At 46.2% G+C, this 25,544-nt stretch overlaps 2 protein-coding genes across 3 annotated transcripts; both read left to right on the top strand.

The window, feature by feature from the left end:
- Nucleotides 1–26: 26 nt before the first annotated feature.
- LOC310793723 (uncharacterized protein) lies at nt 27–13,015 on the top strand. 2 transcript variants are annotated; one of them, XM_083655585.1, is made up of 6 exons: nt 27–213; nt 6,583–6,670; nt 7,320–7,430; nt 9,498–9,554; nt 10,918–11,103; nt 11,500–13,015. In XM_083655585.1, exons 2-6 carry the CDS (start codon nt 6,599–6,601, stop codon nt 11,605–11,607), a joined length of 534 nt encoding a protein of 177 aa, XP_083511711.1. In that variant the 5' UTR covers nt 27–213; nt 6,583–6,598; the 3' UTR covers nt 11,608–13,015. The 2 variants fall into 2 exon arrangements, with proteins under 2 accessions (XP_083511711.1, XP_083511712.1); XM_083655586.1 differs by having other exon boundaries at nt 27–217; nt 6,589–6,670.
- Nucleotides 13,016–15,456: 2,441 nt separating this feature from the next.
- Nucleotides 15,457–24,638, top strand: vps37c (VPS37C subunit of ESCRT-I). The gene is made up of 5 exons (XM_083655569.1): nt 15,457–15,909; nt 16,378–16,487; nt 20,207–20,378; nt 22,777–22,859; nt 23,427–24,638. Exons 2-5 carry the CDS (start codon nt 16,395–16,397, stop codon nt 24,147–24,149), a joined length of 1,071 nt encoding a protein of 356 aa, XP_083511695.1. The 5' UTR covers nt 15,457–15,909; nt 16,378–16,394; the 3' UTR covers nt 24,150–24,638.
- Nucleotides 24,639–25,544: the final 906 nt, after the last annotated feature.

Below are 25,544 nucleotides of genomic sequence, written 5' to 3'. Positions count from 1 at the left end.
ATCGATCCCGGCAGACAGAGCTCCTCCCTCGCTTCCTCTCTGTTCTGAATTCCAAGAATCATTTTTGGTTGGGATCTTCTTCTTTTTTGACACAAAACAAAGCAACACGTTGTTTTGTATCGGACGGACGGACGGACGGACGGACAGACAGACGCGTCACCGAGCTGCCATCATCTAGACATCTCTGCGCTCACTTGCAGGACATCAGTCGATGTAAGTAAGTAGCCTACCTGCTTTACTTGGAGATGTTTTAACATGAGAAAGAAGCGGAGAAATGAGCGGCATGTAGACGAATGCATTGGAATGAATAGCTTTCAGAAGGAGTGTGGGATTTTCCCTGCGAAAGTGGGAGCAGACAGACAGTGGCTCTCAAACTGGGGTCTACTGTACGGACCAGCAGTGGTCCTTGAGTTGAGGGTCCCCCGTCAAACTGTTTGATTTCCCAGTTAAACTATTGTAGCCGAGGTTTGTATTGTAGCCAAATCAAGGTGACACACCAGTATCATCACCCTATCCATAGATAGGCCTACGACACTTCTACTAATAGCCTATTGTGTTTAAATTGTATTTTTAATTTGCTATATCGGAGACAACAGTTTACATCAATTGCCCAGATGGTGGCGCTATAACAGGCCATTTCGCATTCTGGTCCATACATTTTGAACCGTGAGTCCTATAATCAAAATTCCACTTCTCCTGGAACAGTAGCCTATGCATATATCCATATAGGCCACGCCCATTCCGTCTGCTAGATTTTCCGCCATTTTGCATTTTCTCAAAAACCTATTTTTGCGAACTCCTAGCCCGTTTGGGCAATTAAGCCCAACCATTTTCTATATCATCTCTGGGCTTCCCTGATCTAAAGTTATGTATTTCATTTAGATACGTGAAACCATTTTGAAATTATACATTTCTAAACTTTTAACGAAACACGCCCTGACACTTAATTGGCATCCATTTTACGTCCGCACACTCAAATCTGTGCAAATATCTTGCGATCGTGCGATCGGGCTGAAACCTTCAGGAAGTGTAAAGAGCACCCGTGCGGGTGACCTGATGTAGACAGATTTTTTAATTAGGTAATTGCTCTAATTACCTAATGATGTGATGTCATCAGGGAGTAATGTCATCAGTGATGATGTCATCATTGCTCGAGTGACATCATCATCATCAGTATATAAATGGGAGCTAGGGCTCTGTCTGTCTGTTTGTTTCTCTGTCTGTCCCACTGTGATGTCATAACTCCCACTGTGACATCATCAGTGATGTCATAAATCCAAGTGATGTCATTAATCCCACTGTGACATGATCAGTGATGTCATAAATCTGACATCATCAGTGATGCTGGTCTCATTGGCCACACAGCAGCCGTGCTGCGGGCAAGGCCGTGCAGCGGCCGAGCTGCGAATGTGAGCTGCAGGGCCAGCTCGGCAAGCTGCAGGACGGGCGTGGCGAGCCCGCGTAGCAGGTGAGCCTAGGAATCGAGCACGTGTAGCGCCCGAGATCCCTAGTCACATAACCCCCATGTCACCACCGGATGCTTGGACCCCGTCATCGCCGCTTGCGGCTATGGGGGTGTGGGGGCTTCACATCCCCTTTTTTGCCCCTTGATTTATTTATTTAATAATTGATCTATTGCAACCCAACCGGCCAACCTCTCTTCCCTCTTTGGACAGACATGTCCTGTTTCCTGAGTGTATGCTGGAGAAATGCAACTCTTCATTCAGCCATTGCATCCTGTATTTGATAGTCTTTGCCCTGCTACAGTATGACCTGGTCTAGTGAAAATGAAGGAGTGCTCTGTTTATGTGAGCACTCCAAGAACGCTCCCAAGAATTTCCCACTCCTGCACTCCAAGAACACTCCAACAGCCACACAAACTGTTTTGTTCCAGACTGTTGGTTATACAACACGTCTGTAGTGGGAATAGGGTTGGAGACTGAAACACAGTAGTACTACTGGGATCATTGCAGCACAGATTTATGTCCCTCATTTAGGTGCCATGCCCGAGCTGCTGAGTGAAATATCCACCCTCAGGTGCTCCAGAATCACAGCACCTTCACTAACATTATAGCGGGCATCATAACACATCATTGTTTGAAGACCCGGGTTCCAATCTGACCTGCCACCTTAACCGTCTCTGACTGGGGGATCCCGAGGCGTTCACAGGCCAGTGTGGAGTTATAATCTCTCCCCCTAGCCCTCGGTCTGCCCCGTGGTCTCCTCCCAGCTGGACGTGCCTGGTGAACCTCCCTGGGGAGGGGACCAGGTGGCATCCTTACCAGATGCCCGAACCACCTCAACTGGCTCCTTTCTACACAAAGGAGCACTGAGTCTCTCACGGGTAACCGGGCTTCTATCCATAACGACGGGGACACACCAGAAGCGTCTCCGTCATGGAAGCGTCGCGTTGCAGAGGCAGTTTCACTTCGGAACCACAAGTAGGCAGTGAGTCCTGACCTCATGTTTCTCAGGCTCTTGTTCTGGAGTGAGTCCTGACCTCATGTTTCTCAGGGTCTTGTTCTGGAGTGAGTTCTGACCTCATGTTTCTCAGGGTCTTGTTCTCGAGTGAGTCCTGACCTCATGTTTCTCAGGGTCTTGTTCTCGAGTGAGGGGACAATGGACTGGGAGATGGGCTGGAGAATTGGAGCAGCGGGAGTGGTATTGCGTTCGCTTTACACTGTGACGAAAAGAGAGCTGAGCCAGAAGGCAAAGCTCTCGACCTACGTGTCGATCTTCGTTCCTACCCTCACCTATGTTCATGAAGGGTGTGTCATGACTGAAAGAACAAGATCGTGGATACAAGTGGCCAAAATGGGTTTTCTCAGGAGGGTGGCTGACATCTCCGTTACGCCGGGGACACACTAGAAACGTCTCCGTCGCAGCGCGTCACAGACGCCTAGAGTAGCACTCTGGCCATTCACACCAGAAGTGCTCTTGCTATGTTTTGTACAACTTGTGCTGACTTCCTGCCTGGCTGCACACGGCCGCTCGCGGCTTGCGTCAAAAATCGTCCAGAGGCGGAAACTGTCACTGCAGGACCCAAGACGAGAGGACCCAAACCCGGGTCAACTAGAAAACAACAGTGCAGTGTGGTCACATGACCCAAACCTGGGTGATAGAGAATAGAATTTCTCTTCTCCGCTAATGTGATAATTATAACAGCCTATCTAAACCAAATAAATTGAAGCCAGGAGTCTAGGAAGGTGTCTCATAAAAGTATATTTATTTACCATAACATTCTCTGCAATATGTATATTGTCAGAGGGCTGAACCTCAATGTACACATTCTGATATGTTATACAGAGTCAAATATTCAGCGGCGATGTCACAATTTGACATAAGCTTTATACTGTAAAGGAAGAGGAGCAGAGAGGAGGGGTGATGACTTGACTTGAAGCCTACAGGGCTGCCTGTCTGTATCAGTTGTTATTGGAACATGACGCACTGACCAAGGTCTCAGCAAAAGGAGAAGTCCTGGGCCAGAGCAAAGGGGAGAAATCTCCTGCTTGATAAGCTAGTTATGTGTCTCTGCACAGTGCAAATATGCAATGACTCATAGCATTAATTATGTGTATGCAATTATAGCTTATAGCTTATTGATTAGGAAATGCCAATGGAACTTATATTTTTCTCCAACACTGGGTCAACTAGAAAACAACAGTGCAGTGTGGTCACATGACCCAAACCCGGGTCAACTAGAAAACAACAGTGCACTGCGGTCACATGACCCAAACCCGCGTCAACTAGAAAACAACAGTGCACTGCGGTCACATGACCCAAACCCGGGTCAACTAGAAAACAACAGTGCACTGTGGTCACATGACCCAAACCCGGGTCAACTAGAAAACAACAGTGCACTGCGGTCACATGACCCAAACCCGGGTCAACTAGAAAACAACAGTGCAGTGTGGTCACATGACCCAAACCCGGGTCAACTAGAAAACAACAGTGCAGTGTGGTCACATGACCCAAACCCGGGTCAACTAGAAAACAACAGTGCAGTGTGGTCACATGACCCAAACCCGGGTCAACTAGAAAACAGTGCACTGCGGTCACATGACCCAAACCTGGGTCAACTAGAAAACAACAGTGCACTGCGGTCACATGACCCAAACCTGGGTCAACTAGAAAACAACAGTGCACTGCGGTCACACACGCTGGTGAGAAATCGCTGACACTGATTGTTCCTCGGAATACCAGGACTAAATCTTCCCTTCACTTCCTCCAGCCCTGTCAGTTCATTTCATCATCAACCTGACCCCCACACCTCCCCTCCCTCCCTCTCTCCTCCCCCCACACCTCCCCTCCCTCTCTCCTCTCCTCTCCTCCCCCCACACCTCCCCTCCCTCTCTCCTCTCCTCCCCCCACACCTCCCCTCCCTCTCTCCTCTCCTCCCCCCACACCTCCCCTCCCTCTCTCCTCTCCTCCCCCCACACTTCCCCTCCCTCTCTCCTCTCCTCCCCCCACACCTCCCCTCCCTCTCTCCTCTCCTCCCCCCACACCTCCCCTCCCTCTCTCCTCTCCTCCCCCCACACCTCCCCTCCCTCTCTCCTCTCCTCCCCCCACACCTCCCCTCCCTCTCTCCTCTCCTGACCCCCACACCTCCCCTCCTTCTCTCCTCTCCCCCTCCCACACATCTGCTTCTCATCCAGCAGCATTCCTGTCTTTCCTGGGGGGATTCTGACATGTGGTTTTCATGAACTCAGACACACACACGCACACACACACACGCGCACACGCACACACACACACACACACACACACACACACACACACACGCACACGCACACACACACTCCCTCTCTCTCTCTCTGTTTGGTTTATTTCTCTCTCTCTCTCTGGCTTTCTCATTCTGCTCTCTATTTCTCAATAGTACTCCCACTCATTCATTCACTCACTCACTCTCTTTCACACACAGACACACACACACACACACACACACACACACATGATACACACTTGAGAAAATACTCCACACGCATGCACACAGCACTTAGTTTAATGTGGCGTCCCACTGTTCTCTGCCCTCTGAAGTCTTGTGCTCCCACATCATGTGGTCTGCATCTGTGTTGTTCTGTCTGTCTGTTCATGTCTTCTGTCTCCCAGACTGTCTCTCTTCTCTCTGTCTCTCCTATCATGACTTGTGCTTCTCAAACTTGATCAACTGATGCTATCTGAACGGCATTTACTGGTTTGCAAACTTTTCCTCTTATTGGGAAAATAGTTTCAAAGCTTTTCTTGCCATCCTGTGAGCTATTATGTTTAATCAGCGTAACCACTGTTTATTTGGGCTGTTCATTTACTAAAAACACCAAATTGTATCCAGCCAGGTTCTTGAGAAGGCCGAGGTTATATAGTTTAACTTTAGTATATACCAAAAACTGTAGTTCCTCAAATGGCCACTTGAGGCTGGCTCCAAAAGTGACCTAGTCTCACATCATCATAGTATCCCTGAATGAACATGAATGATGAGGCATAGGCTACTTCATTATCAATAAAGCTTTTAATTAATTAATTATATGAACAATAACTATGTTCAAAAAATACAAATAAAAGTTCACAGATATTAGTTAAACAAATCCTTTTGGTTTGGGGGCCCAGTGCATTTGCACATAATGCACATAGGCAGAAACGGCCCTGACTGTTCCTGTGATTGTCAGCTTCAGCTTGATTCTTAAACATGTCATTAAAAACAGGGTTCATACAAGGTCCTTAAAGTGTTTAAAGTCATATAATTTACCTGGAGAATGTGTCTGTTATGTGGGGAAGTGCTTAAAAGAAGATGGGTATAGTTGGAATAGATGGCCATTGTATTTAAACAAGCAGTATTCTACCACAGTGACCTGTATGTAGAATATGTACTTTAGGGAGACACTTATTTTTTCATTATTGCAAAGCCACAGCACAGTAAAGAGATGTGTGTAGTTCTTCATAGATCTAGCCTCTTAATTTTGCTCTCAAAGTGCACTTGATTGATGCATTTTACTTTAAAATGTACATTTTCTTCTGGGGGGAGGTGCCCCCGGACCCCCCTTGAGGGTCCAAGGCCCATCCCTTAGCCAGCTATACTTTCCTATCTGGCTCGCTACTCAGAAATGTGGGGAACCCCTTGATATACTTATAGGGCTATATGATTCAAATTAAGTTGTTAGCCTCATATCTTGTTTTGTATAGGGGTGACTGAAGCTTATAGTTTAAGCGCCATTATAACCGCATGCCGCGTGAGAAAGCTGCCTTAAACATGTATAGTTTTTTTTAGCACTACAGCACTGGTCTCAATCACTAGTTTCAAGACTTCTTCATGTTCTTCATGTTCATTTTGTAAATGATGGTCCTTATAGTAAAATAGATGATAAAGCAGACTATGTTACATAGAGTATTTCTTCTCTAGAGTCAGAGAATGGACAAGGCAACACGACCACCACCTCTATATTCTTTTAAACTCACACTGCAGACAACTCAGTTCATTCATCAAATATAATTTAATTCAATCCAGTTGAGTTGAGATGTATTCCAGTCGTATTGTATGGTGTTATCTTGTATTGTATAATAGGCTACATGTGTTGTATTGTATTGCAGCAGCAGCAGCAGCAGCATGTCTTCAGAGGAGGCTCACTCACCCAGGTTACATCGTCTCTTCACTCGCTTTAACACAGAGGCTGCTGCGGTGAGATCAACAACACACTCACTCACTCACTCACACACACACACACACACACACACACACACACACACACACACACACACGCACACTCACTCACCCACTCACTCACTCAAACACACGCACGCACGCACTCACTCACTCACTCACTCACTCACTCACTCCCTCACTCACTCACTCACTCTCTCTCACACACACACACACACACACGCACGCACGCACGCACTCACACACACACACACACACACACACACACACACACACACACACACACACACACACACATACACATACACATACACATACAACATAACTCAGTCATTAAACACATTGATAGTCCAGGGGTGCCCAATTAGTATCTCTCTCTCTCTCTCTCTCTCTCTCTCTCTCTCTCTCTCTCTCTCTCTCTCTCTCATATATATATATATGTATATATATATATATATACATATATATATAAAATATCTGATAGATATACATCTATCAGATATTGATCTGATCAGTATGTTCACAATCACATGGTCAGGGCCTATGATATACACTGCATAACCATACAACTGCACTATCTCTATCTATCTATCTATCTATCTATCCATCCATCCACCCATCTATCTATCCATCCTCCATCCATCTATCTATCCATCTATCTATCTAGGTGGTGTCCATCCTGTTGGGGCTGGTCCAGGTGCTGCTGGCTGTCCCCCTCTATTACACAGATGCCAGCTTTCCAAAATTATTCCTGCTGCCACTCATCATAGGAGCACTAGTATGCACATTATTATTATTATTATTATTATTATTATTATTATTATTATTATTATTATTATTATTATTATTATTATTATTATTATTATTATTATCATTGCTGTTGTTGTTGTTATTATTATTAGGGGTTCCCCGAAGGGGCTGGAAACCCTATTGTATTTGCTCTGTTCATTCTTTCTTTCTTAGTCTTCCATAAAAGTGTATGCATGTCAGAAGACAGAAAACAGAAGGCCCACAGTAGCCAAACTTTGCACGCTTGGAAATGTCACCCACTACTCAGAAACAAAAAAATTACACCAATCTACCAAATGCCGGTGATATAACAGCCCATTTCACGTTTTTAGGCCTACACAGGTCATTTTAGGGCATTGTGACATCATCACCATAACCACTACATGACATCACATTACGTCATTTGGCAGACGCTTTTATCCAAAGCGACTTACAATAACACATTTTGTCAACAGTAGAGAAATCAACTTTGCAACACAGTCTATAGTCGTGTTTCCATTACTCTCAGAAATGCGCAAAATGTAAATATCGCAATAGAAAGTGGGTAATGGAAACACGTAATTTTCGAAAAACCTCCCAAATATCGCAAAAAGTTTTTGCGCTCTCATGAGGAGGTTTTTCAGACGTGTCGATATAGCAGTTTATCGCAAAAGTGTAATGGAAACGCATTTTTCGCATTTGCATGTCATGTGACCCATCTTCTCCTTTGGAAAAGGAGCGGAAAATGAAAGGAAAATGAGGGAGAAAGGGTTCGATAAGCCGTGGCAAAACCTCCGCAGCAATCTAGCAGAAAGACGAGTGTTGTGCAAAAGCGGAGCTGGGGAAAATAGATCATGTTTAATGACAGAAATCGGTCCATGGTGACAGGCTGCCTGTGTGCGCGCAGTTATAGGCTACCTTTTTTCCTCTGCCTCTCGCGCTCACTGCATTCACCGCAGCCAGCAACATGTTGGGGCAGGGTACGACACTCATTTCTTTTGAATTGATAATCAGGCTCGTTTATATGCGTTGTAACTTCATGTGGTGATTTGCATTGACCATTGGTTGGATTTGAGCATGCAGGGGACGGGATTTGGGGCAGATCCCCGTGCGCATGGCAGCTGCTGCAACGGGGAATTGCGTTCAGGTGTGTGCACCGTCACTCAAACTCAACTTTGTCAAACTCAACTTCAATGGAAACGCCTACAAGTCGCAATTGTACATTGTCGAAGTTGTAGAAATATCGCAATTATTTTGCGAAAAACTGAAACAACAAAAAAAAAAAACACAGCTTATGACAGCTACAACTTTTGAAGGAATAGAGTAGCACCTCTAGAAAGTAGATTGAGAAGGAATGGTTTTTTAGTTCAAGATGGACCCAGGTGGAGCCTGAAAAGGTGTGTTTTTTGTCTCTGAGTGTCATCTGCGTAGTTATGATAGGCTACTTTGTTTTTCAGTAAGACACCAGTAGACACCAGTACTCTGTGTGTCTTGTGTCAATCTCTCAGTAAGACACCAGTACTCTGTGTTGATTGTGTCAGTTTCTCAGTAAGACACCAGTGCTCTGTGTTCAGGGGCGGACTGGGATCATAATTCAGGCCGGGCATTAGATACCAAGCAGGCCAGGCCGATATGGGCCGACGCGCGTGCCGGCGTCCGAAGGGCGGCGGCGAAAAATTTGGGCCGTTTGAAGCTCAATTTGGGTCGTTTGAAGTTTGAAGCCAGATTTGGGCCGTTTGAAGCCCAATTTGGGTCGTTTAAAGCCAGATTTGGGCCGTTTGAAGCCAGATTTGGGCCGTTTGAAGCCCAATTTGGGCCAAGTCCAATTTTACAATGAGATGCACCCACTTTAAACCTGAATAAAGTAATAAAACCACTAGTAAACCAGTAGGCGGCGTCTGGCCTGCTGTTCAGTGAGTGGCCTGGCCTGGCCTGCATTTTTTTTTTTTTTTTTGCAGGCCAGACCAGGCCAGGCCACCGGGCATTTGCCCGACGTGCCCGATTATGCAGTCCGCCCCTGTCTGTGTTGATTGTGTCAGTCTCTCAGTAAGACTCCAGTGCTCTGTGTGTCTTGCAGATTGTGGCAGCAGGATCATTCACCATGGCCAGTGAGCGCTTCCCCAGCAGACAGCTGGTAAGGCTGTAACTCATCAAACTCTCTCTAACTTTACTAACAATTCATTTAGGATCGATTGTCCAAATGTTTTCCTCCCATAACATTTGACTTTACAATGGCCTTATTCTAGTGTAGTAACCTACTGTATGTAACAAGACGAAAAGTGCATGCAGTAGAGTGCAGAAGAACTCTGCTACACCTAACCATCACCAAATCTAGAGCAAACCCCAACCTCCTGCTGTTTACCCCCTCTACCTCCACAGAGGGCAACCTCGCATGTTACATGAGCCGTTTTCACACATGCGCTTTATACCGGGAAATGACCAGAAAGTGTTCTATACCTTTCACGTGTAAAAACTGTTTTCTGGTATAAGCGCGCCCCCGTCATCGCGGACTTTTCACCACTTTGGAGGTTGTCAGAAGAGCGGTATGTCTGCTTCATGTGTGGGCGTGCAGATTTCCCCCCCTCCCCTCTCTGCTCTCTCTGGCCAGTCCTTCAGTCAGCAGCAGCAGCCCGACACACAGGACACAGCAGCTTCTAGTCTGAAGCCGCCCAACGCTTGTTGAGAAAGCAAATGCACAAAGCGAAATGTGCGAAATGTGTGTACTTACGTTGCTGACAGCGAAGGCAAGCCCGGACACATCAAACGAAGCCAGTCTGTAAAAAGTGCTTCAACGCGACGCAGGTGAACGGATAAACATCGAACCAGCCAGGCTATTTCTCTCAGACACGGATCCCAACTTCTTCAAAGATTTCAGTTCAAAGACTGGTTAGCGAATGTGAAGGATACAACATACATACATACATACATACATACATACATACATACATACTTAAGTCAAACGAGTGTGATTTATTGTGTGACAAGCGAACTTATTTCACCATCGGAGATTCCCCATTTAAGTGCACACGTCACTCCCCACCCGCTCTGCAGTGCCCCCCTTCCCCCGACCCCCCAAAAATACAGGTAATTTGACTGCTATATTCACACATGTGAGGCCTGAGGTGTGAAGGGAAATTCCGGGAAATGGCCGATATTGATTTACAGACAATGTTCCTGTACGCATGTGTGAAAACGGCTATGGTGTACCCCATCTGACTGTTGTCGCCCATTCACTCAGTAGGCTTGTTATCAGCCCCATTCCTATCGCTGATAAACCTGCTAGGTCGGCGAGTAGGTTATCAAACAACTTGATATTTAAGCAAATAAAACAACTTAGGGTCAGGGTCAGGGTCGGGGTCGGGGTTAGGATTAAATAACAACAAGCATTAAAATATGATTTACACATGAAATGTAAACCTATGGCTGATAACGAGTCGCTGAAAATGACCTCCTGCGCCTACTAGTGACAGGCTTCTTTCCCTGTGTCCCACCTCCAGCTTCGAAACTGTGCCTACAGTAATGTGGCTGGCCTGCTGGGGGCGCTGCTGGCCCTCTGCCTCTACAGCGTTTCCCTCAGCCAGCGAGTGAAGATAGACTGTCCAGAGACACAAGACAGGTTTGAAGACCCGGACCGCTACCTCCACCCCCGCCTGCGTTACAAGTGCCCTGGGGAATACCTCAAGGTCTGTGTGTGTGTGTGTGTGTGTGTGTGTGTGTGTCTGTCTGTGTGTGTGTGTGTGTGTGTGTGTGTGTGTTGGGGGGGGGGGTCTCTTATAACATGTTCCATTGTTTCCAGTCTACTGTGTTCTATTGTATTGTACTCTACTCTGGAGATCATTTCAGCTTGACAACATAAACATTCTAAAGTGGTCATCAGCTTGTGATTGGCTGTCGGTCAATGGTTTGAAACTTCTTTGGCTGACCAGTCTCCTAAAGGGGCGTGGCAGTGGTGATACAGAGTGAAAAGTACAACTCAGTCCACAAGTCTGGAGGCGGGACATTTGGATTGGGCCCCAGTGATGCACGACCTGTCAGTAGAGTCAAGATGATAGATGTGCTCTCCTCTCTGTCTCTTGCAGGACCTCTGCTGGTGTGTCACGGTACTGCTGCTGCTCTATGACACGGGGGCCGTGCTGCTGCACTGCCTGATCTCACTCTCCGCTTTCAAAGCACTCAAGACCAACTGACACACACACACACACACACACACACACACACACACACACTTTCGCTCTCTCTCTCACACACACACACACACACACACACACACACACACACACACACACACACACACACACACACACACACACACACACACAACATGGTTCACACAGCTTCTTAAACATCAAATTCAAGGACTTTCCACGCTCAATTCCCTCAAATTCAAGGACCGTCAGCGAACACGGTATAGCTGGAGACACAGAGATCAAGGTTCATTACTGTTACAACACTGAGAATGTTTCTATTGACAACTAGCAGCTTTCACTTCTATCACTTCTATTACTATTTTAGTCCTGTTCTTATTACAGCTGCTCATAACTGTGCATTACCTATTACTACTTATACTCCTACTAATTAGTATGGTATCATTATTACTGCCATTACTGTGCCTCTCTCTCTCCCCCTCTCTCTCTCTCTCCCTCTTTCCCTCTCTCTCTCTCTCTCCCTCTCTCTCTCTCTCCCCCTCTCTCTCCCTCTCTCTCTCTCTCCCTCTCTCTTTTTTCCCCTTGCCACCGTCACTCTTGTTGGGTCATTGTTTCACAGTAAGATGTTGAATGTGTGAATACTTCTCAACTACCGTAGGCTGTTTTAAACCTATTTACTACAAAAATATGAAAAGGACTTCAATTTCTATTTTTGCACAAAATATATAAATTCAAGCACTTTCAATGACCCATGTCTATTTTATGTCTATTTTTCACAAACAAATGCCTTGATTTGCCCCGCCCTCAAATTCACAAAGTTTGAACAATTTCAAGGACCTGTAGGAAAGCTGTGGTTTTCTTTTTCTTTGTTTAAACCATTGATACCTGATGCAGCATTTGCGTGTATATCCCTCATTTGTGTGTGTATCCCTTTAAGACCGCGAACCGCGTCACGCGGTTCGCGGTCTTAAAGGGATGCATCAGGTATCAATGGGTTAAACCATGCAGATTTGGAACGGTTCCGAGACAATCTCTAAATCATATTGCACGATGGATATCATCACTCTCAAAATGATTTGCTGAGCTTTTCATACGGATCGATAATGCCTTAAAGCTGAACACAACTTTTGAGTGTATTTTGATTTGTTCTAGAACAAAATGGCGCTGATTTACAGTGGAATATGTTGAAATTCAATATATCGTTGCGATACAGAAATGCGATGTTGTGTATCGTGGGTGGGAAATGAATTGCAATATTAGCTCAGTTTTATTTTGTGTAATAATCACATATGAGATGGCTTGACCATCACAATTTGTATTTACCAAAAGAAAAAGCAGATTTTGGAAAACACACTTGTGCACAAACCCAACTCTTTATTTTGTACTTGCATGTATGTTTTTGTAATATTTTGTATGTTTGATCTTTAAAGCTAATAAAATCTGTTCAGTGATAAACATGATGACCTATAGCTGCAACAAAAGTGTGTCTTATTCAGATGATGTGACGTTGAGTTAGCCTGGTATCCAGCCCCATTATTACATTACATTACATTACATTACGTCATTTGGCAGACGCTTTTATCCAAAGCGACTTACAATAACACATTTTTGTCAGCAATAGAGCAATCTACTATGGAGCACAGTCTGTGATAACTACAACTTCTGAAGGAACAGTGGTACAAGTTTAGGTTAGTGGTACAAGTTAAGGTTTTTTTTTTTTTTTTTTTTTTTGGGTGAAAGAGAGAGAACGAAGTTAGATCAAGAAGGGCCCAGATGGAGCCTGAAAAGGTGCGTCTTTAGTCTTTTCCGAAAGATTGGCAGTGATTCAGCCGTCCTGACCGAAGGTGGAAGCTCGTTCCACCATTGAGGTGCCAGGGACGAGAGTCGAGATCGGGATGAGCGACTTTTGAGCCCCCGTAGCGAAGGAGGGGCGAGGCGACCTGCACTGGTGGAGGAGCGAAGGGAGCGCTGAGAGGTTTGATCACAGTTGTCACAGCACTTTTCACATGGGTCTGGACCAGGGGTGTGCAACTATTTTTCATGGGGGGCCACATGAGAAACCAAGATTGTTGCCGGGGGCCGAACAAATACTGTCATGCAGTAACCCATGGATGGGCAACTTTGATGATAGAGAGGGCCACAAAAAAAAATCCTCACTGCCAGATTTTGCTGAGGGCCGAACGGCGCCAGCGTGAAAGATTTGGGGCATTTGAAGCCAGGTTTAGAGGAATAACTCATTTTAAATTAACAGTTGTGATGTCATTATTCAGGCTTAACCACCAATATTTGATCCTTTTCTCACTCACTCCTATGGTTAGCCTTTTAGTCATAAAGATTATTGAAAGATATTCCATATTCCAGACTGAAATGCTATAACAGAAGTGGAGTATTGGCCAGAATTACATGAACATTTGGACACTTATTCAGCGGGTATCTTGCATGTTGCGTTCAGGTGCACTGTAAAAAAAAGAAAAAGAAAAAAAGAATTTGCAATTCCATCGCGGGCCACACAGAGGGCGGGCTGTATTTTGCCCATGTGTGGTCTGGACCCAAGCCATCCACTGTGGTTATTCAGGACAGATACTATCCGGGAAACCTGATTAGTTGGTTGATGTAGGTGGCAGGACTGATCTAATGTTACCGATGCAACAACACACCTGTATGTTAAATAGCTGCCTGTAAGCATTTCACTGACAGTCGGTCAAACAGACAGGGATATACCCTTAAGGGTAACACACTATAATATCAATCACAAAATCATAGAAAATGTGAGATATAATTGCTTAAAAATATTGAGCGGGACACGAAAAAGTGATGTGAAATGTGAAATGTGAAAGTGTGTTGTGATCGGGTTTCAAGACCTGGATTTACAAGGCAGTAGCATGTTGCTATCAACCATGGTGTTTTTTCAAAGCAGAAATTTTCCAAATTTTTCAAATGTACCTGTCATAGGAAAATGGGCAGGAGGAAAAGTAGGCAGGTGCCTTTTTTAAATGAGGCATTGAGGTTGAATATGAATGAAGGCTGCAAAATTAAGTTCCCTAAAAGCCCCTGAGTGACTCTTGTGAAAATCTGTACAGAAGAATACCTGCAAACATGATTATATTGTGCTATGGAAGCCAAATGATATGGCTATATATCCACATTTTCTTAAATTACCGTTAAACAAGTAAATGTAACTCTAAGGCCTACAAATGAACCCTTCAGCCGGTGGCAGTTAGCATGCAAGCTGAAGCTGAGATATAGAGGGTTTTCACTGAATGGTCAGTCCTCCACCTTTTCTGTCCATAGCAAACACTGCAACAGGAAGTGAGCTGGGGTTCATTTTTGTAGGCTATGTCATCACCAACATTGTCATTGTCTGCTGTGGGACTGAAATACTCAATCTGTGCTTGTTAACACAACATATTGTATGCTGACAACAGAGATCGACATTAGCTAACTGCTATGTTGAGAAGTCACGTCACAGGTGTCTTCTCTTGCTACTGCTACAGTAGCCAATCATATATTATGCACACTGATATGGGCTGTGACACTAAGAAGGATGATTCAAACAACATCACAAGGCGTTCGAAGCAGACTGGCAACAGCAGATGGAACATTACCGTCACGGAGGGGTTTCCCTTATATCAGCTGAGCACAGGACCCCACCACCCCCTCTAAACAGGGGACACTGCGGGAACAGCCCGCCCACAATGTGAATTCATATTAAATATATCGGCGAATTCTAGGTAGAGTGAGCATTCCAAAACGCTTAGAACGATAAATTACAGGTTCATTACAGTTTACGATGCGATGTGAAATATTTTGGTTTTGCCCGAACACCCCTCGCAATCCACGGATTGTGGGCCGTTCCAAAATGGCGACGGTCCCTGCCAGTGTGAAGTGAAACTTTGCTATTTTTCGCGAGGAAAATCACATTTTGTGAATATATTCTGTAGACTACAATCGCCTGCATATCAAATTCAGTATTTTCGGAGTACTGCTACGTCTGACAGCGGCCGTCGGGACCCAGCGGCGTGGTTTTGTCCCCCGTTTTTGGTCGCCAGATCGGGCTTCCCTCGAAGTTGACGGCAGCTGAGTGCCTGACATTGCGATCATAGCGACTGTTGTTGTCATCACATTGACACAACACGGAACCGCCAGGTGTGATAGACACCAGACCACTAGCTAGCTAGCTAGCTTGCCGGTCGAAGTACGTCGAGAAGGGTTTGACAGATCATTTACATTCGCCCGGATTAACGTTCCATCTGGGCGAGTCGGGGCTCTGTGGACGTGTCACAGCTGTCACCGTGTTGGATGCCACCACTAGCGATCAGACTCAGTTTGGTTTGCTAGCACCGTGTAAGTACCAGCTAACTTCTACCTGTTTTCCTGCTTCACTGTTATTAACGTGACAATGTGGCCTGACAACTCGTTCTGTTTTGTGGCCTACTTACAATCATCACTGACGAACCTTATGCAATATGCTTTCAGAATGCTAGCTAACGTTAGCTATTAGCTATTCAGTTAAGTATTTACTATTCTCATGCCTATAGCTACTTGGTAATCAAATAGACCCACATTTTTGTAGTATGTTCCATACATGGTTATTTTTTAATGGAATGACTGATTATTTCCTTTTAAAAAACAACGTAGTTGTCATGGCTTGGTTGCTGTAACGTTACTGTGTTGTCAATTATCTACTCAAAGTCAGGTGAGATTTTAATACAAGTGGGTAGGTTTAATAAGCCTCCCCAAGCAAGTCAATCCACTTTCCCGTCTCCAAACATTTTTTAACTTTCATTTCCTGGTTCCCTCGGTGATGGGCAGCCATCCTGGCAAATCAAATGGAGAAGCTCCAGGACCTCAGCCAATCAGAGCTGCAGGAGCTCCTGGACAACACGGAGAGGGTGGAGTCAATGGCTCTGGAATCTGATGAGGTAAAAGTCTATGCATGAGTTTCCATGTCAGGCCGCCTGAGCAGGCCAAAGCTTTCCACTTCCAAAAGGGAGGTTTTCTCCTCCTTCCCGGGCTTTTAGGGAGGCATTGGTGTTAATGACCTCAGTTGAATGGATCAAATCCACCACAGTTTACCCATAGACTGTAGAATAGCAGTTTACCTTGTGGAGGCTTAGCAGCACCTAGCAGACTGGAGGCTCACACCATGGATGTATTAAAAGAACACAAGCCAGGCGGACGGTCGGCTGGACTGCACCATGGACTGCACTGAGACCCGACTCACGTAGTCGTGCAGTGCCAACCGTCGCTAGATGCTTGCTGACGTCGACGGTGGGTCTGACCACGTGAGACTAGGACTCACGTGACACCCCCCCGTGCCGTACACGGATTTCCCAGAACATTACCCAGAAATAAGAGTTTGGAGGCTTCATTTTGATGTATCAAAAACCAGTGGGTGACGTCACGCTCAGTCTGTCCAGATAATGTTCTTTGTTAGGACTAGTTGTTGCAATCCCTACTCCCTAGTGTAGCACCACTTCTATTTCATGGGGAGTTCTTGAAAGATGGCTGCTATAAGGCTTTACCACCGGGACACATCGTCAGTTGTAATAATATACAGTCAATGGTGGGAGTGAATGAGTAAGGCTCTAACTAAACATGGCGCTTTACTGTAAGAGAAGAATGGCTCCTGCTAAAAAGAAGTCACCACACCCAGGAGTCAGCTTTATCAGCTTTAGCATTGTGGGTGGACTGCGAGGCCATTGTGAGCATGCTGCCTTCCCAGGTTCCTTCAATGTCAACTGGACAGTTATTTATGGCAGGCCTGCAGCTTAAAACAAGGTCAAAGGTTGAGACTGGTTGAGCAGACAACGTGAGAAAGTTAATGTTCTGCCATTGGTGCCGACCGTTTCAGACGGGCTAACAACAACAAGCACCTACGAGTTAGCAACCTACACGCTGAAAATGGCAGGTTTTACATGCTCAGCATACATTTTTTATTGTTTTATCTGGTGTTTTCTTTTGCGGGGAATGGGGATTTAGACTTTTGGTTCCACTAAAACAAGTTCCCCCCCGACGCTATTTCACACAGCACTGTCGCTATGCTTAGCCCCGCCCAAGACGCTTGTGGTTGGTTTAAATAAATGCAAGGCGTATATTAGAGTATTTTTTCTCCTATTCACCTCATGTAGAAGAGGCAGTCTGGCTTGAGAGACTAACAGGAAGTGTAAACACAATCTGAAGTTCTGATTGTCTTTAAAGTTCTGATTGTGTTTACACTTCCTGTGACTCATAAACCGAGTCTGACTCATATGTAGGGATGTTGATTTTCGGGTAATTTGACATTCAATGAACTGACGCACTTAACCGGTTAATAATCGGTTCATAATTTTTTTTTAAAGACGTGAAATAAGACAGCCTTTCGTTCCAGCGCTCCATTGGGTTTCACACGGCATATGCAGTTATTATTTTAGTGGGTGCTGCAAGTCCGGTACTTCAGACGAGTGAGAAAAACTTAGTCACCACCTAAAAAATAAACCGTGGATGTAGATGGTGCTCAACACTTTCAGTTCTCAGATGAAGGCTACACAATAGCCTATTCGTACCTTTTCTTCCATCAGTTTAAAGTTAAGCGAATATTCCCACCTGAGCTTGTGAAGTTTCTTTAGCCTATTGTCCGTTCTAAAAGAGAGTTGGTCCACCGCGTGTCAATCAGCTGTAGTCTGCTTTTAATAACAACGTTAGATCCGCTTGGTTTCAGAAAATACTTTTTAAGGTTTGATTCATGTCTCAGCTCTCTCTTTCACACCCACAGACACGGCCAATTGTGCCTGTATTGACGCCCCCGACCAAGCTGCAGGTAACACAGGGCCTCTAACAAGCTGCAGGTAACACAGGGCCTCTAACAAGCTGCAGGTAACACAGGGCCTCTAACAAGCTGCAGGTAACACAGGGCCTCTAACAAGCTGCAGGTAACACAGGGCCTCTAACAAGCTGCAGGTAACACAGGGCCTCTAACAAGCTGCAGGTAACACAGGGCCTCGAACAAGCGACTCTTGTGTTGGTAGGCAGGTAGTCTACCCCTGCACTACCCAGATGCCCGTAAACTAGGTGTTACCGCTTTCATTAGAAAAACAGTATGACAAATCTCAGATTCATCCATCCATCCATCCATCTTCAACTGCTGCTGATCTGGGGTCAGGTCACAGAGGTAGCAGTTCCAGCAGCTGATCTGGGGTCAGGTCACGGAGGTAGCAGTTCCAGCAGGGGACCCCAAACTTCCCTTTCTGCGGCCACACTAGATAAATGCATTTGGAGCGGAAAATCAAGGGGATGAAGTGAAGAGTGTTCATAGTCAGTATGTCATATGTAGTAGTCATATGTCATATGTAGTAGTCAGTAGTAGTAGTAGTAGTCAGTAGTAGTCAGTATGTCTAATAGAAATAACAGTAGAGAATAGCTGATTTGTGTAGCACAGCACAGCCATCTGACAGCATTCCAGCAAGCAGCAGCGCTCCACAGTGCTAAGCTTGAGAAACAGCCGATTAGCAGTGGAGGCTAATGATGTGCACACAGGCAGACACATTAGATTGGAAACAGGCAGCAGTCATTTCCTCTTGGAAGCCAGACTCTAAATCACTCTCTGTTAGGGATGCACCGTATTGGATTCTTCTGCCGATATCTGATATGCTGATATTTTCCAACTCATGCGGCCGATTGGCGATACCAATATATGAGCGCAATGTTCTCCCCCTAATTCCAGAGCACATCAAGTCTCTCCTGTATTGGAATGAACACATTATTATGCTTATTCTTATCGTGATCGCCCACTGGCAGATGCAGACATGAAGCAATGCGTTTTACAAATGTACACATTCACTGAGCAAAATAAGAAATCTACTTTAACTTAAACATGTATTCTTTTTTTTTGGTAACATTTTCTTTCAAACAAAACCATAAGATTCATCCTACCAGGCTTGGATGATGCTCTCCTTGGGTTAGGGTTAGTGTCTTTTAAAGCAGGTTTGACGTTTTTTTTATGAATTTACAATTTTGGGCTCATGATTGATATGAAAATGCCACCCCCCAAAATAAATGAATAAATAAGAAATAAATGAATAGATTATTATTTTTAAAAACCCGTCTAGAATCTCAGCCGTGTCAAACTCATTTGAGTTCACGGGCCACACGGAACCCAATTTGGTCTCAAGTGGGCCAGACAAAGAAAATCAATGCATAACAACCTATAAATAAATAAATAACAACACAATGCATACTAGCCTATAAATAAATAAATAACAACACAATGCATACTAGTCTATAAATAATAACAACACCTCCCAATTTCCCCATTTCTCTTTAAGTACAGGTACATTTTAAGAACACAGGTTCACATAAGGTTATCTCAGCTACCTACCACTGGTCATCTATCATACCAAATCTACTGTCTGTAACTTTACATTACAATTGACGGCAACTGTGCAATTGTTGGCATGGAGTCAGTGCAAGTTGTGAGCGGCGCAGAACAAAAGCGAGTGCTTCTGGTGTGAACGGCCAGGCTGCTGCTGCTCGAGCTGAAGTTATTGTATTGACAGCATCAACAAAATGTCCGAAGTTTAAATGCAAATGTGTGCATCCCTTAATCATCATCGTGGTGCCTCTCCCTCTCTCTCTCTCTCTCTCTCTCTCTCTCTCTCCTAAGATCCAGAACATCCAGCTGGAGAGAGAGATGGCATTGGCGTCGAATCGCAGCTTGGCGGAGCAAAACCTGGACATGAAACCTGGCCTGGAGACACAGAAGGAGAACCTGGTGGAGAGATACTCCCAACTAGAGAGCGTCAGAGACACCTACAGACAACACTGTGCCCTGAGAGGTAGGTCAGAGACACCTACAGACAACACTGTGCCCTGAGAGGTAGGTCAGAGACACCTACAGACAACACTGTGCCCTGAGAGGTAGGTCAGAGACACCTACAGACAACACTGTGCCCTGAGAGGTAGGTCAGAGACACCTACAGACAACACTGTGCCCTGAGAGGTAGGTCAGAGACACCTACAGACAACACTGTGCCCTGAGAGGTAGGTCAGAGACACCTACAGACAACACTGTGCCCTGAGAGGTAGGTCAGAGACACCTACAGACAACACTGTGCCCTGAGAGGTAGGTCAGAGACACCTACAGACAACACTGTGCCCTGAGAGGTAGGTCAGAGACACCTACAGACAACACTGTGCCCTGAGAGGTAGGTCAGAGACACCTACAGACAACACTGTGCCCTGAGAGGTAGGTCAGAGACACCTACAGACAACACTGTGCACTGAGGGGTAGGTCAGAGACACCTACAGACAACACTGTGCCCTGAGAGGTAGGTCAGAGACACCTACAGACAACACTGTGCCCTGAGGGGTAGGTCAGAGACACCTACAGACAACACTGTGCACTGAGGGGTAGGTCAGAGACACCTACAGACAACACTGTGCCCTGAGAGGTAGGTCAGAGACACCTACAGACAACACTGTGCCCTGAGGGGTAGGTCAGAGACACCTACAGACAACACTGTGCCCTGAGAGGTAGGTCAGAGACACCTACAGACAACACTGTGCCCTGAAGCTTAATTGATACGTATTAGAAAGTGTCGCTCAGCACATGGTCGCAAAAGAAACGACGACGAAAAAGACGTTTTGCCAGGTTTAACGTTACGAGGACACACGCAAATATCAAACACGGACTTAACACAGTGTGAAATGCCTGGGCAGGACTTAACACAGTGTGAAATGCCTGGGCAGGACTTAACACAGTGTGAAATGCCTGGGCAGACTAGGCGGACATCACTTCTTCCTGCTCTTTACTCACCGGCTGATTTGTGCCACTCAGCTTGTTGACAGTCTGGTGCGTGTGTGTGTCTGGTGCGTGTGTGTGTCTGGTGCGTGTGTGTGTCTGGTGCGTGTGTGTGTCTGGTGCGTGTGTGTGTCTGGTGCGTGTGTGGACGTGAGTAAAAAAAACAACCCAGAATGACGAAAGCACAGCGTCGTCCAAATGACGGACAATATTGCCATAGTGTGATTTGCAACACAACAATATAAACGATAGAGCATCATATGAAATGATAGACATTTTTTTATCATGAAAATGATATATTTCGTCATATCGCCCAGCCCTACTTTGAAGGCTTGGTTGAGTTTCCAAGTATTACCCTCCAGGTAATCTCTGGAGACAGACCTTCTCTACGAGTTAGAGATACGTCCTGCAGGACTACAGGAGAGAGATAGAGGACAGGAGATACGTCCTGCAGGACTACAGGAGAGAGATAGAGGACAGGAGATACATCCTGCAGGACTACAGGAGAGAGATAGAGGACAGGAGATACGTCCTGCAGGACTACAGGAGAGAGATAGAGGACAGGAGATACGTCCTGCAGGACTACAGGAGAGAGATAGAGGACAGTGGGGGGTCGGGGGCCATTTAACACTTATTTGAACACAAAAATATCGCTGAATGTACTAGGAGGGATGGGGCCGATCCGATCAATTCTTTTTTTTCCTTTTCTTTTTTGTAATTCCAGCGCGGGCTGCACAGGGGGCGCTGGCCGTAATTTGCCCATGTATTAATAGTATCCTTCTTTGCCTTGTATATTTTCTTAATTTTGTCTGCTTTTTGCAAGGTATATATATATTTTTAATTGGTCAAATCTTTGCCTATACCGTATATTCGAGAAAAATATTGGTATCGACATAATATCGGTATCGCGGCAGATATCCAAATTCAGGAATCTGATCGGAAGTGAGAAAATGTGGATCGGTGCATCCCTAGAATGTACCTTTAAGAGGAGCCTGACAGCTCCGTGTGACTCTCAAGAGTGGGAGGTGTTCATTTGTGCTCACACACGATGCTCTCCTCTCCTCTCCTCTCCTCTCCTCTCCTCTCCTCTCCTCTCCTCTCCTCTCCTCTCCTCTCCTCTCCTCTCCTCTCCTCCTCTCCTCTCCTCCTCACTTCTCTCCTCTCCTCTCCTCTCCTCTCCTCTCCTCTCCTCTCCTCTCCCCTCCTCTCCTCTCCTCTCCTCTCCTCTCCTCTCCTCTCCTCTCCTCTCCTCTCCTCCTCACTTCTCTCCTCTCCTCTCCTCTCCTCCTCACTCCTCTCCTCCTCTCTCCTCTCCTCTCCTCTCCTCTCCTCTCCTCTCCTCTCCTCTCCTCTCCTCTCCTCTCCTCTCCTCTCCTCCTCTCCTCTCCTCTCCTCTCCTCTCCTCCTCACTTCTCTCCTCTCCTCCTCTGCAGATGAGATGGAGGGTGAGGTGTCTCCAGAGGCGTTGTTCACCAGGCTACAGGCAGAGGGCACCACAACAGAGGCAGAGTCTGAGGTCAGTACTTAACTGCCAAACACACACACACACACACACACACACACACACACACACACACACACATTGGTATGTATGCTTTGTGTGGCCAGCATTAGTACTGTAACTGTTGTCATAATGTATGAATGAAAATGGGGCCCATTTGGTTTTGAGCACAAATGTTTATTAGTGTACATGTATTTACATTTGACAGTGTAGACTTGTAACTGGCGTTCTCCGCACTGTGTTTCAATTCCTGACCTATACCATCAACACTACAAGCAACCAAAACTAAGGAGGTCAGAGCAACAGCACCCAGTCAGATATAATATAATATATGTATATATATATATATATATATATATATATATATATATATATAGTAGAGCGATCATGTAGGAGTGCTAGAAAAATAAATTGAATAACAGCAAAGAAGAAAGATAGAACGGATTTTATACTGGTTTTATTATATTATTTTATAGGGGTGGGGGGGGGATAGATACAGCATAGTATCGCGATATGTTGTGGGCAGAAGATACCCATGTTACTTCTGTCTCAGTGTGTGGGTCTGTGTGTCTCTGTCTTTAGGCACTAGCTGATGAGTTCCTGGAAGGCTCCTTGGCTCTGGACTCCTTCCTGGAGCGCTTCCTCTCGCTGCGCTCGCTCGCTCACAAAAGACGAGTGCGAATAGAGAAGCTTCAGGAGGTGCTGCGACAGAGGAGCGCGGGCGGCGACGCCTCCACCATGACATCATCAGCGTGCGCCGGCCAGGACCCCACCCAATCATCCACGACCAATCAGCAGCAGCAGCAGCAGTCCAGCTCCAGCCAGCCCGCCCCCTACCAAAACACCTCCCAGGCCGCCTCCTCCTCCGCGGTGGGCTCGTCCGGGCTGCCCTATGCCCCCTACCCCGTGTCTCCTCCCAACCCCGCCCGCCCCACCGCGGCAGCAGCAGCAGCAGGCAACCCCCCGTCCCAATTCCCCCCTTACCCCAGCGCAGGCTCCCCGTTCAGCCCGGCCGCGGGTTACTCCGGCCCCAGGCCCGCGTTCGGGCCTCCGGCAGCCAGCAGCGCCTGCCCGTACCCGTCCCAGCCCACCTTCCCCACCCCGCACCCCGGCTCGGCGTTCGGGCAGTACACCCCCAGCCACACCCAGAGCGGCCCCACCCAGAGCGGCCCTGCCCCCTACCCCGCCACCTACTCCTACGGCGGCTACAGCTACCCGAGCGGGCCCTCCTACCCCAACACCCAGTCGCCCACGGGGAGGCCCATCTACAGACCGGGATATGGAGTTCCACAGCCATACTCCTGAAAGCATCTACTGCTCCTCTAAATCCCTCTCTTCTCTCTGTCTTGTCTTTCTCGCCCCCTCTCTCTCCTCCCTCGTTCCATCAAAGCCCTTCCTCTTTTGACCTTCCTCCTCTTCCTTACTGTCTTATTCAAGAGGCTCTCTTACTTTACTTATCTCTTTGTTGCACTACTTCTCTCTGTGTGTCTCAGTGTCTCTCTCTCTCTCTCTCTCTCTCTCTCTCTCTTCATACACCTCAACACGGACCGCCAACTTTTTCACGGCTCCGGTTCCATGAAGTGAATTTGCCGTCCATTTCTCCATCGCCGTTTCCATAAGCCTGGAAGCAACCAGCTACGAGATGAACTGTGACCATCAAACATTTGAGGAAAGAGAAAAATACGAGGACGTGGGGGGGGAATGTTTTTTTTATGTGCATTTCCATCTTCATCATCATCACCATCACTATCATGTCAGTCCATGTCAGTGTGTGCCTTTTTTTTGGCCTTTCCTCCATTTTCCATTGTTGTTATGAGCTGGTAATCAAATGTTTTGTGGATCTTGTAGCCGGTTGGCTTGGTTCCAGGCATAAAACACTATATGTAAGGATTTTTTGTGTAAGTCAATGGAGAAAATGAATGGGAAATTCACTTCCACTGGACCCGCCCAAAAGTGGGCGGTCACTGTTGAGCTCTATGGCGGCGTGCACACACAACGTGCACACACACACACACACACACACAACGCATGTGAACGCTCTGGAAATCATGTTGAGAGCGCTTCCACAAAACGGCACACGGAGCGTTTCTTTGCGCTTTGTTTTGTTTCCCCCTGCAGTCGCGTGCAGTACAGTTCAGGACGGTAGCCAGCTGGTTTCGTCTGTTTGATGTGGTGACTGTCAACATGAAATCCAGATTATTGCCAATTCTGGCAGCAGCGGAGGTTGAGGATCCTTCTGGGAGGAGAAAATGTAGGAGGAGTGGAAAAGACGAGCAGTGCGTTTTTCCTCCAAATGTTCAACTTTTTTCAGCTTAAAAACGCCCAGAGCGCTCCTCCAAAAACACTAGACGCCACCAGCGTTTAAACGCCAGGTGCGTTCCTTGAAAGAGGAGCACGTTTAGCGCGTCCTTACATAGAGAATGAATTGCAGAAAGACGCTGGCAGCTCAAATAAGCACGTTGTGTGTGAACGCCGCTGTCTTAACTCCCCACACTAGTCTCTCTTCTTCCTGCTGTCTTAACTCCCCACACTAGTCTCTCTTCTTGCTGCTGTCTTAACTCCCCACACTAGTCTCTCTTCTTGCTGCTGTCTTAACTCCCCACACTAGTCTCTCTTCTTGCTGCTGTCTTAACTCCCCACACTAGTCTCTCTTCTTCCTGCTGTCTTAACTCCCCACACTAGTCTCTCTTCTTGCTGCTG

The sequence above is a fragment of the Poromitra crassiceps genome (assembly GCF_964638095.1).
Source record: "Poromitra crassiceps genome assembly, chromosome: 19".
In the NCBI taxonomy this organism is placed as follows: Eukaryota; Metazoa; Chordata; class Actinopteri; order Beryciformes; family Melamphaidae; genus Poromitra; species Poromitra crassiceps.
Note: the sequence above shows the minus strand (reverse complement) of the source record. Positions and strands in the feature narration are given on the sequence as shown.